This window comes from Pleurodeles waltl, chromosome 9, assembly GCF_031143425.1.
Source record: "Pleurodeles waltl isolate 20211129_DDA chromosome 9, aPleWal1.hap1.20221129, whole genome shotgun sequence".
NCBI classification, from domain to species: Eukaryota; Metazoa; Chordata; class Amphibia; order Caudata; family Salamandridae; genus Pleurodeles; species Pleurodeles waltl.
Window position 1 is genome coordinate 1,001,076,834 of NC_090448.1, and position 12,154 is coordinate 1,001,088,987.

Consider the following 12,154-nt stretch of genomic DNA (forward strand, 5'->3'; position numbering starts at 1 on the left):
AAACTTATATCTTTGATTTATAATTTACACAACACCTTCAAATTGTTTTAACTCCTGCACCTCCATACACAGGATATTAAACTTGGTAGCCACAATACATTAACTAGAACCATAGTGGTTTCGGAATGGGATTACTACTAGGTGTCGTACTCGTGTTGTAGTTGATGGTGCACTGCAGATCATTCCTGGAAGCTCTCGTCAGCTGATGGCTTGTGGGCACTGCGCTTTGAGGACCGGTGGAGTTTCTTGCCATTTAACCACAGTGTGAACCGATCTCTAGGTCGGGATGGTTAGTCTGTCTCCCCAGGGGGTCTTCCAAACCTAGGATCGAGCGAGCCTCTTCCACGGTGCAGATGATGTGGGTTTTGCTGTTCCATACAAAAGTGAGGCGGAAAAGGTGGCCCCATTTCTGTTTGAACCCACTGTTTTTCTAAAAGGTGGCACACATTTGGAGTATCTGGGGAGTTATAGGGGTCTTAGTACAGCCACGCCTTCAAATAAGATGGTTCCTAGGTCACAGACCACTGCCATGATAGCTTCTTTCGGGCAGAAGTTTACTACCCGGTGGTGGTGGACAGTCGGACTGCTTTGTGAGTACGGTCTAGGATGATGTCTTTGTCAGCAAGGTCTGGTAGTACATGGCAGAAGAGTCGACAAACATAACCTTCCAGGTCTCCAGAGTCTGCCAGGAGAGCGCTTCTTGCCCTGATGTTAGAACGACAGGATCTGTTTTCAGGATTCTGCAGTTGCAGCTGAAGATCTGCATTACATTTTCGTAGCGCAAACTGTTCACGGAGAAAGGCATCCAATTCTTCCTCTTTGGCATCGCTATTTTGCTTCACTCATTGGTCAAGTTACACCACATTGCATTTCACCTCTTTGAGTTCTGTGGCGACTACACTTCGGAGTCCTGCAATGTCACCCTGAAACCTGCCAAACAGTGCTGCTATGTAAGAGCGGTTAAGAGGGCCATCTGCATCAGCCTGGGTGGTGTCCGCAGGCCGCACCCCGGTGCCAGTCTGCTCTGTGCTGGTTCATTTTTTTTGTTTTTAGGAGGGTTTTAGCAACATGTCCGTTAGTGAGGCATCTTTGTGTTGTGTTGAGAATGGCGGCTGGGAAGAGTGGCCGTGTGGGTGAGTAAATTTGGTGGGGGGGGGATGAAGCAAAGTTCAGGGCAGGTTGCATGCCCCGGGGGTGTCAAGCACTTACTGTGTAATGGTGGTTGAGAAGTTTCATAGGTGCCGGGGCACCAAGCCAGCTTACTCTGTGCAAGGCCTGCAAGGGATGTGTAGTTTAGTGGATTGACCTGCCGGGGTCTGCTGGATGCTGCAGCATCTGGATTCTACCAGTTACCACACCTCTGCTCTCTGCGCTGCAGCAAGTGTCAAACCCTTAGCAGACCGGGCTCTATGTGATGAGTGGCTCCACCTCTCACCGGCACCCAGACAGACACTGCTCTTGTTGTGCCAAGTCTGAGTGCAGGAGGTGAGCTTGAGTCAGCGGTGGCTGCCCAACCACTGAGAAATACAGTTTTGGTTAGTGTTGCCCTGGGTCCTTAGAGGGTGATATATGTTCTGGCAAAAATGACACATTGCCACCTAAGTCCAAGAGTAGTATAACTCCTGGCTTTTAAGCAGCTTTGATTAATGCTAGATCACTGCCTAAACACGCTGTTGGTATTTTCAACCCTCACATGAGGAGAACCTGGATGGACTATTTTTAACAGAAACCTGGTTAACGGCATTTTTAGGCAATTCTATCTTCTCAGCAATTCCTAAAGCTTATAAAATATGCAAAAAAGACCACAAGAGTGGTAGAGGAGGCAGAGTTGCTATGATCTTTCGGGACAAATTTAACAGCACTTTAATCTCCACTGGGTGGGGGGGCTGGTAGAAGTGGAGGCACTGGGTTTTTGCCTCACCCTCTCTCCTAATCAATCCTTGGGGGGTGGGGTTGGAGTAGTATTAATCTATAGACTTCCAGGTCCGGCAGGTCCTTTCTTTAATTCCTTGTACAGTGTCTTGACACATTTTGTCTTGAGATAAGTTCACTTTATTCTTTTTGGAGTCTTCAATCTCCATATGGGTATCACTGAGGAGAAGGTGGTAGTCTACCTTCGGGAGAGTATTTCTTCTTTGGCCTTGTCCCAATTTGTGTTTGAGCCTACACATTGAGCGGGACATGTTCTAGATCAGATATTCTCTAATGTAACATTAGAAGTGGGTACTCCTACACTGTTAGTCTGGTTGGACCACTATTTAATTAAATTTAGGTGTTGCTGTGGCAGGAGGATTTAACCACAAGGAGGTTGGTGTCTTGGGTGTCAAGAGCTTTTCATAAGATCCAGCCACAGGCGTTCTGTGGGGCATTGGAGGAGAGAAAACTTACTCTCTCAGGGGTTGTGAATACAGATGCTGACCTCTTGGATGATTGGATTGGCTCCACCACTTGTGAACTAGTGCTCGTACTTTCTTGGCGGTCACGCAGAGCTAAGCCTTCCTGTCCCTGGTACACGGACTCCCTCAAAGAGATTAAGTGTGAGTGCAAACATCTTAAAAGGCAGTGGAGGCAATCATACAACCCGACGGCTAAGGATAGATATAAAGCTGTGTTAAAAAAAATAAAAAATATAAAAAGATCAAAAATGCAAAAAAATCCTGATAGGATAATAAACACTGGCAACAAGTCTACAGAATCTTTTTAAATGGTGAGATCCTCATGTCCACGGAGGCCTGTGCTGGGTGTCGGGCGCCCACTGTGAAATGGTGTCAACAACTGGCTCACAATTTCCAGAAAAAGACTAAATATTCAAGCCACTCTTCTCCTTTCTTTGCAGGTGGAAGAGAATATGGTGGACAATTAGCAGACTAATCTAATTCTCCACTCTACTCTTTCGCTGGACAGGTTTGATCCAGTATCTCTGGAAGGATCACTATTGGCAATCTGCAGCCTTAAGTCAGGTTACCCCTCCTATCCATGAACTCCGGGCCTTATTATTTTAGGGGCTGTTATTAATCCCTTAGCCGTACCCTCTTGAATGCCTCTCCGTCATCAGCTATAGTACACCGTGCCTGGAAGCAGGCTAAAGTTCTGCCACTGCTGAAGAAACCCAGGCTAATTCTGCTGATCGTGCCAATTGCAGACCTATCTCTTTGCTTCTGGCCCTCCGAAAGTACTGGAAAAGCATGTCAACAATCAGCTGTGTACCTACTTGGAAAATAATAACCTATTGCATCCAGGTCAATCTGTTTTTTGCCCCAACTAGAGTGCGGAGTCGGCACTAGTGGAGGTGGTAGATTACATCAGGAGTACCTTGGTTGTCTGGGGCAGTGCTGTGCTGATCATGCATGATTTGTCAGTAGCCTATGACATTGTGCCCCATTCCATACTCCTGGCCCTTCTCCAAGTCATTGGAATCTGGGGGCTTGCCTTGGACTGGCTGGCCTTGTTCATGGAGGATTGAGGTCAAGCGGTTTGGTGACCACCTTTTTTTAATCTGGGTCCTGTGATCTCCACCAGGGAGTACCTCAGGGTTCGGGCTTTGAAACCCACTTTTCTTTCTTAATATTTACCTCACTGCTCTTGCATTCTTGGCAGAGGCCCTGGGAGCAATAATAATCTCCTATACTGATGACATCCAGCTACTTTTTTCCTGGGGTAGGGACGAAATGTTCCCTGACTAAAACAATAAGCCCCTGCTTGTCAGCAGTCTTTCAATGGATGACGCACCACCAGCCTCAATGTAATGAAGGAAGGACAGAGCTACTCTTCTTTGGTGGAAGAAACGATGAGCCCTTTTGGCCAGTTGAGGCTCTTCTGCCAATACGTCATACTAGCATTGTCAAAAATCTAGGTATCAAGCTAGATGGTGCGCTCTCTTTTCTGTTTCAGGTCAATGCAGTAGTTGGGACCTGTTTTGGTTAAGTGTATGGAGTAAGTTCTTGCATTTTCTTACTCTTCCTGCTCAGAAATTGGTAATACAGACCTTAACATCTAGGCTTGATTATGGCAATGCACTGTACTTGTGCCTGCCCGATTAACAAATTGCAGGTGGTCCAAAATGCAGTAGCCCGAACCCTGCTAGGCCTGCCCCACAGAGCGCATGTTTTCCCTTTCCATAGGGAGCTGCATTAGCTGCCTATTAGGGAGAGGATCCTTTTCAAGACCTTGCGATACATAAGGCACGTCATCAGTCTGGTTCTGGTTATCTTATACAAAGAATTTACTTTTGTGCGCCACCCAAGCTCCTGCGCTCAGACAACGTTTTTCTGGGCAAAATCCATAGGATTCGGCTGTCCAGAACAGGGGTAGATCCTTTTCATCCTTAGGACTTTCACTATGGAACATACTTCCTATAGAGCTACGGAGCATTTAAGCCACTTGCCTGTTTCAAAAGAAACTGAAAACTTTGCTTTTTAAGCAGGATAAGTATTATTCCTGTCAGTTAGTTCTCACTGGTGGTGCACTACTCGGGGTAGCAGAGCGCTTTAGAAATGCCCATTAGATTATATTTGTAGCCCCATTGCGGCTGTGGATGCTGTCCTGAGGCAGTTGTTGAAGAGAAAGACAGAAAAGAGGGTGATGACAGCACTGGATGATCTAAAGGAAGTTGCTGAGAGAGAGCGAGAGAGAGAGACAGAGAGAAAAGACTTTGAGATTGAAGAGCTGGATTGAGGCGAGAAAGTGGAAGGAAATGAATCACAGAAAAAACAATGTAGTGGATGGGACAAAAGAAGATCGGCATGGAGAGGTGGGAGGCTGATTAGAAGCAGGAGAAAGATGGAGAGAAAAAACAGCAGAGAGTGTGGCTCGCGGTGGAAAGCCAGAGAAAGCCAACAACAGTGTGTGACAGTGATCCGTGGCTTTCAGGAGTGGAAGGATGCCAATGGACTAAAGAGAGGTGGTGAGAGTGGAGAAGAGACAAAACCGGGGATTAAGAAGGTTTACGATCAGGGGTACGACGAAAAGGGTGTTGAGAAAAACACAGACTGTGGTAATAGTACAGTGCTTAATTTGAGCCGGCTGTTTCCAAAAACGAAAAAGCATCATAAAGGGAGAGAGCAGAAATCTGTAGGAGTGAGCTGCAGAGCAGGAGTGGCTGGAAATGGATTAAAGAGGCCAAGATGGCTTCAGGATTGCGCTGCCTCAGTTTCCATGCTCGCACATTTAAATGCAGCAGCTGCGTACTTCAGAGGAGGGCTTTGGGCACCAACACCTTTTTATGTACAAATTAAGCACTGGAATACTAACAGGTCAATAATGCTATAGACAGAAGTTGAAGGCAGTGGGCCAAAGGACAGGAGGAATGGGGGAGGTTGATGGCAGCGACATGATGCCAGTGAGCAAGCACAGCAATCGCATGAGCCTGGTCAACAAGGGTCACGACACACGACCAAAGTGCAGGATTAGTTTTAGGGGGGGTAAATATAGGAGGTGGATGGGGACAAGGGAACGATGCACAGGAAGGATGATATGGAGCAGAGGGGGGATAGCAAGGGTAGCAGCAAGCCAACAGACTGAAACAGTGACATGGCGATGGCAGAGTGTAGCCATTGCCTGCGGCTGATGGGCAGGCAGAGCAGCATGGGCCGGTGATGGAGAGCAGTGGTGGCAGTGCACCAAGGACAGAATAAGCAGCATAAGGCTGATGACAGGGGACTGAGGGAGAGAAGGAGTCAGATGGGATCAACGATGGGGAGTGATTGAAGGACTGGGCCAGTGGACCGCAAGAGCAACCTGGGGTTGCTATGCACAGTGTGAGGCCATTTGCAACCATTTTGCTTCCGGTGTGTTTCTAAGCATCTTCCATTGAGGATCTGGTCTCGCCACTGCAAAGGAAGACTCATGAATCGAGTCTGAGGTCATCCTCTAGCTCGGAAGATATGCAGGGGTGTCCTGATTTCACGAGGGGCTCCCAAGTGGTGGCAATCAGAAGGTGGCCAGCTGTGTCTGTGACACAGTCCTGCATTAACAATACAGCAAAGTTATAAACAAGCAGTCCCCGCTGCTCTTTTGCGGGACCTGTGACACATGGGAGAGGTGTAGCACTGGGGGTGCGATGAGCCTTGGCGAGGGAAAACTATTCATCCCTGATTATACGGCACAGCAGCTGAACAGCTGGCATCACCGTAAAGGAGATTTCTTCCTGTTTACCAAGTGCCAACAGCAGAGCACTTTACCCGCCTGAGATTTGATGTGTAATGGTCAGTAAAAATGTTCTCTCAGTGAATGCTCCCTGGGCAGGAACTTAGGGCAGAAAGGAGGGACATTTAGCACAAAGCACCAATAAAAGTGAAGCATTTAAAGACAAGCACAACAAAGAATGAATGGCAAGAGTGGGTGTGGCTTAAGCCTTTAAACTGAACACAGCAGGTATCGCAGAGACAGCGCTTGCACTGCCTAGGCTCGACCTAAAAAGGACTTTCTTCAATACACGTTTATCGACTGAAAAGGAAAATCTGATCTGTGAACTGTGTACTGTTCTGGAAAAGAGACGCATGACCTCTGCTGGCTGTTTAGGATGCAGCAAAGCAGAGTGACACAGATGGCTACAAATGGTAAGCTAGTGGCTTTTTGCAAGCCCTATATTGGTTACAATATAGCCTCGCTAGCAAGAGTGCGTATTCATGCATTGCAGGCTCAACCCTAAAAACACGTGTCAGGAGTTTAACTTAAAGCAGGTTATTGTTAGCGTTGCCTTAAATCAAATTGTAGTCCTGTTTTCTGGATTGTTAGTAATATTTAAAGTGCTGTTACCAAACAAATATTTTGATGAGATACACCAACTTAACATATGATGTTGCAACAATGTTATTAGTCGAAATGAGAAGGATATGGCAATAGCATTTTGTAATTTATTAGCTGTGAAAAACAATTCAAGTATTTAAGAGTTTGATGGGAGTACTTACAAGACAAGGTTTTTATGATAACCTAATTCGTTGAATTTATCGTTTTAAAAGCTATGATCTTAGGGCTGCAAATGGAGAAATGACTGAACACTCTGGAGCACATCTATAAGCCTGAGTATGCCACCTAACTCATCTCATCTGGTTCATACTGCCCAAACACTGTGCAACTACTCACATGTGCCCTCACTTGTGTGGGAAATCCTCACACAAGTCAACAGGAACATGAAGCCACACAAGTAGCAAACATGGCTCTACAAAATGACAGCGGATAATAATCAGTGATACATGATGAGCTTGTACCTTTTTTTTCTGCCTTCAATCTCATGGACACAACGTCTGAGCCAGCATTTGCTTCACTCATCGCAAGAGCACCAACATGTTCCCCATTAATCAGCTGTGAAGACAAAAATCTGCAATGAAGCAATTGACAAAGATGTTGCATGGCCTCATTCTATCATTTAAGTTATGCAGACGAAACATCTGTAGGCATGAGTAAGTCTACCACTTCGCTTAAATATGTTCTAAATCAGACTTCTCCAACAAGTAGCTTGTGATCTACTGGTAGTTCTGTGTGCAGCCCAGCGTTCTAAATTAGAAGCTTCTGCTTGGTGAAGTAATACATGTATATCAAAATCTAATGTGCATTTGAGACGAAAAAGTGTGTATTTTCAGATCTTGTAAGGTTATGTTTGGAGACAAATGGTGAATTTCCAAAACACATTTAAAGCAGATATTTGAGCGTTATATAACTCATGTGCCACTGGACAGACCTGTTACTGATATTAATACTTTGTGCAAGAGACATAGCTATGGCTCTTATGTGTTACTTGTGTTGAAGAATTCCAAATTGCCAAAGCTTTTGTTCACATCACTGCTGGAAGTCCTGCCTGATGCCTGGAGGTGATCACTGCTAGTAATTTTACACACGGTGGCCACTAACGTAATCTTATCTGTTGTGGTTACTGTTACAACACTAATCAATAGCTTTGGGATGGTTTTCTTTGAACATAAGTAGCTTCTATTGCAGAAAAGGTTGGTGACCCCTGCTCTAAACTAAGTAGCAATGCCAGGTTAATTATAGAATTAACTATAAATTGTAATGTGGTTGACAAGCCTCTTGTTAGAAATGGAAACATCTTACAGGTGGAATTACATATCATGTTACCCTTACCACTTTGGCAAAGATGAGTGTTAATTTAGTAATATTTGTTCAATTATGTGTTGTTTAATTACATGGTGCTTTTAGGTGTTACGTATCAGTATAAATATTGTGAGGTTAATAAGATCACATTTGGTATGCCAGTAATGGTTTGCATGGCTGTTGTGCAAGTTATGGTTTGTGGTCCCAACCACAATTTCTAAATTTCAATGGGTTTCTGTTTTAATTTGTAACCATAATTGCACATCATATGTTTTTAGGTGAGTTTCTGATCTTTTTTTTTTAAACTTACAATGAAGTGTTATACAACGAAAGTTAACCATACCTTCAATGTAAACCTTTTTTTAATTACATTTTTGAGTTAGTTTTGATCAAATATCACATCCAAGGGCACCCAAACCTCCAACCGGGCCTAGTAACCCCACCCTCTGAGGGTGGCCAACCCACATTGTGCATGACCTTCAGCCAAGCCCTAAATTGAACTTGTGGTTTTTCACAAGGCCCTGGGCCAACAAATGCCTGGTAGCACAACAGTGCTAGATCTGCAGTTTAGAACCAGATCCATAAATCCAAGAATGGACCAGCATGGGTCCCTGAATCTTGTCCTGGGTTTACTGTTCTTTGCCCTTCAAGCCTGCATTGTTTTGTGCGTCGTATCCAGGCTCAGTGGAACTTGAGGGGTATCGTTGGGAACTGCATAACATATGACAGGAAACCCAAAGCAGCATTCGGCATTTTTTAATTTTACAAGCGCGAACCCCATAGGGGTGCCTTAGTGTCAACGTGTACACCCCAGATCCTTTAATGGTGGCCATAGGATTCATTTTACTGATGTTACAGCCAGCCAATCAGTGGTTTGACTTAACAGATCCATTAACTAGAAGCAGTCAGGAGAAAAAGTTCGTAGACAATCAATTTTGAGCACTTTTATCATTTTTGGATTTGCAGTCCTTTGTGGAACCAGGTTCACAGAATGCTGCATATCAACAGTCCGGAGCTCTATAAAATGTAATTACTTAATGCCCAATCGAGATCCTTTTTATATGCTAATTTCTCAAAAAGTACTTAACTGATTAACAGAAAACCAAGTAAATCTCCTTCCTTATGTAAAGTGCTACCTTAATGCCAAATGTGGTGCAATTTCATCCAGCTATTTCTTTCCTGCAGCAGGTAGCAAGGAATACTATGACAATTCGACTGGGAACCTGCACTTTTGCGACCCCTCCCATATGTTTTGGTGTTTTTTTGAAGGATCTATACAAAACCAGCCACGAAGAATCCAAAGTTGACTTGTAAGTTAATCGAAAAGCCCCAAAGTTATTATGAAAACAAAAAGTGTCTTTTCAATGGAACATGTGACTTAACCATAACTACAGAGGTGCTACATACCATGTAACATGGCCCTATGCAGGGTTCTGTTGACATCTTAAACCATGAGACTGAAAGCAGGGTGATTTGTAATGCTGCCTCAACCCCCGGATGTCAATATAAGACGATATTACGTGTTACCCATTAGCGACTTTTCTTATTAATTGTTTGTTTTGAGGAAGCTGGCTTGAAAAGGAGCCTTTTTCAAACTGGGAAATCAATACTGATAACAGAGTGAAACCCAGGATTACACTCCTTGGGCTGTAGAAAAAACCAAAAGACTAGAAAAAAATAAATAGTTATGTTGTTCAAATCTAGAATTTTAAAATAAAAATAGAATGCTTTTAACAAAAGGAAATTATCTGCAAGGTGCATGGTAACAATGATTAATGAGTGTATTTAGAATGTTCAAGTTTGTATAACCTACATAAGGAAAATGCTAATTAATCAATGGACAACGGTCAATCTGCGCTGAGTGGGTTGTAGCTGTTATTATGTGTTATAAAATGCTGATTTCCAGACGTCAGTGTGAACCATTCATGCCAGTGATTGCAGACTGAAGCGCATCAGCATGTGCCAAAGTCTGTGTAGCTACAGGAAGGAGCATCCTTGGGACCCACTTGTGTCCCCTTGAGTCTGTGGTGATCTGCACTGCATCAGTCACTACCTGCCAACAGGTAATGACAAGTCCAGCTCTGGCAACACATCTCTGTTCTCTGCATCGCTGTGCTGGGCAAACACAGGCCCCAGACAGAGACATCCATGGAGAACGGATCCACCAGCGAGCTGGCCAAGGGCGAGGCGATCCCACTGCTGTGGGAGAGAAGTGTATTCAGGAATGCGAGGGTTGCACTTCCAGACAATAGAGTCTTAAATGTCATTATTATAAATCAAATTATAAATGTTTCCACTCGCATCAATTTAACAGAAATTCAACATACAAGTAGGTTAGATCATCACCAGAGGTTATATCTCGAACCTCTTTAAAACTCCTTCTGGTCGGTGTTTCTTCTCAGCCACAGAATCACCTTTCACTTTCTTTTTTAGAGTGATCTAATAAAAGCACAGCCATGTCTCCACAGAGACCACAACAGTAACAGCATTCACTTTACCTTGGGCAAGTATTTCTCCTTCTGGGCCTCATTGCCGTTTCGGACTAACTGGTTGACACACAGGTTTGAGTGAGCACCATAGCTGAGGGCAACAGCCGCAGAGGCGCGAGACATTTCTTCCACCACTATGCAGTGCTCCATGTACCCCATGCCAGCACCTCCATATTCCACTGAAAAACACAAAACAGTTAACATCAAAACTTTTCATTTGAATGCACGCCTATCCTACGTGTTCCAAGCATGGAAGTGACAGCACATATCGCACACTCTATGCAACATTGCCTCAAGATGCCATGGAGCCTATTGCTTGCAGAACTAAAAGCCGACTCGGAAAACATGGTTTCCTAAAGTAAAGTGAAGCTTTGACATTTTTGTGACACAATGGTATAGGTGTAGGGCCTTATCTAGATTTGGCAAAGGACTCCATCATTTTGTCACTTGTCTGTGGGATTAAGGTGAATGACTCTGTAACGTGTGCAAAGAGTTTCTTGATTGATAACTGCTCATCTAAAAGGACTCCAGGATTCTTATGCCCCAACAGGATGTTTTTGAAAAACAATGCATTGGATTATGCCTTCAAGATAGTGCATTGTTGAGGTAGATTTACTTCACATCAAAAGTAGTTTTAGGTTCCTTCAAAAGTAGACTGCTGAGGGTCTAGGACAGTTGCACAAATTGTTATTGTGGTCCAGGGACACAGGGGGTTGGACTAGAATTTGGGTGCCATCAGCAGAAGACTAATAGACAAGACACGTTTCTAAGTGAGAAAAAGTAGAGTTCGTCAATATACGTCAAGTAGGGCAAATAACACGCCCAAACAAAAGTATGGTAGTCTGGGCTGCCACAAATATATTAAAGTAATTAGTGTCCTTCTTTTCCTTCAAAGTTTGGAAGCAGTTTGTTATAGAGAGGGACTAACTTGTGAGAAAGAAATGAAGTTGAGCTGCGGAACATTAAAGCACAAGCCTATGATGACCTCGAGTTTGGAAGAATCGAGATGAAAAACAAAATTTCACTTGTCCAGGTTTTTCTCATGCAGAATCTATTTCTCCAAATGCTGCTAGTTTTCATGGAAAAAGATGCACCTTATGCTAATTCCCTAGAACCGATTTATTTTGTATTTTGTCGGTTTCTATTTTTGCTTTCTGTAATGCATTTTAATAAAACTTCATGGTTTCTAACTTGTTGACCTCGAGCCTTCTTGAGACTCAAGCCTTATTCAATTGATTGCTATTTAAAAATGCTACTTCAATCATATGTTTATGGACCCATTCCCTCATCTATTTATGAGGACACCGCCTTCTAGCCTGTGAAAGTGCAGTATCTGTATCTTATCAATCACCTGAGCATCAACACACATTCGATATATACACTGAGATGTTACTGCAGGATATGGGCATGACACAACCTGAGCCTTTGCCAGAGAGGGCCTGTGGGAATTGCTCTCTTACTTGAAACATGTAAAAAGGCCTGTCAAAACGTTATCAGATTAGAAATGGTATGCTGTCACCACTACTCACTGTACGTGCCCCAGATACACAGATGGAACAGTCGTGTGTCAATTTACATGGGCACCACCCACCTTGACCTCAAAGCTAGGGACTGGT

At 43.9% G+C, this 12,154-nt stretch overlaps 1 protein-coding gene across 1 annotated transcript in view; it reads right to left on the bottom strand.

Moving 5' to 3' along the window:
* The window catches only part of IVD (isovaleryl-CoA dehydrogenase), a 162,206-nt gene that overhangs the window by 61,375 nt on the left and 88,677 nt on the right, over window positions 1–12,154 (bottom strand). The window contains exons 4-5 of the mRNA XM_069208585.1: window positions 10,548–10,717; window positions 7,209–7,302 (exon numbers count right to left, since the gene is read on the bottom strand). Of these exons, the coding sequence (XP_069064686.1) occupies window positions 7,209–7,302; window positions 10,548–10,717 (264 nt within the window). The remainder of the gene's footprint in view (window positions 1–7,208; window positions 7,303–10,547; window positions 10,718–12,154) is intronic.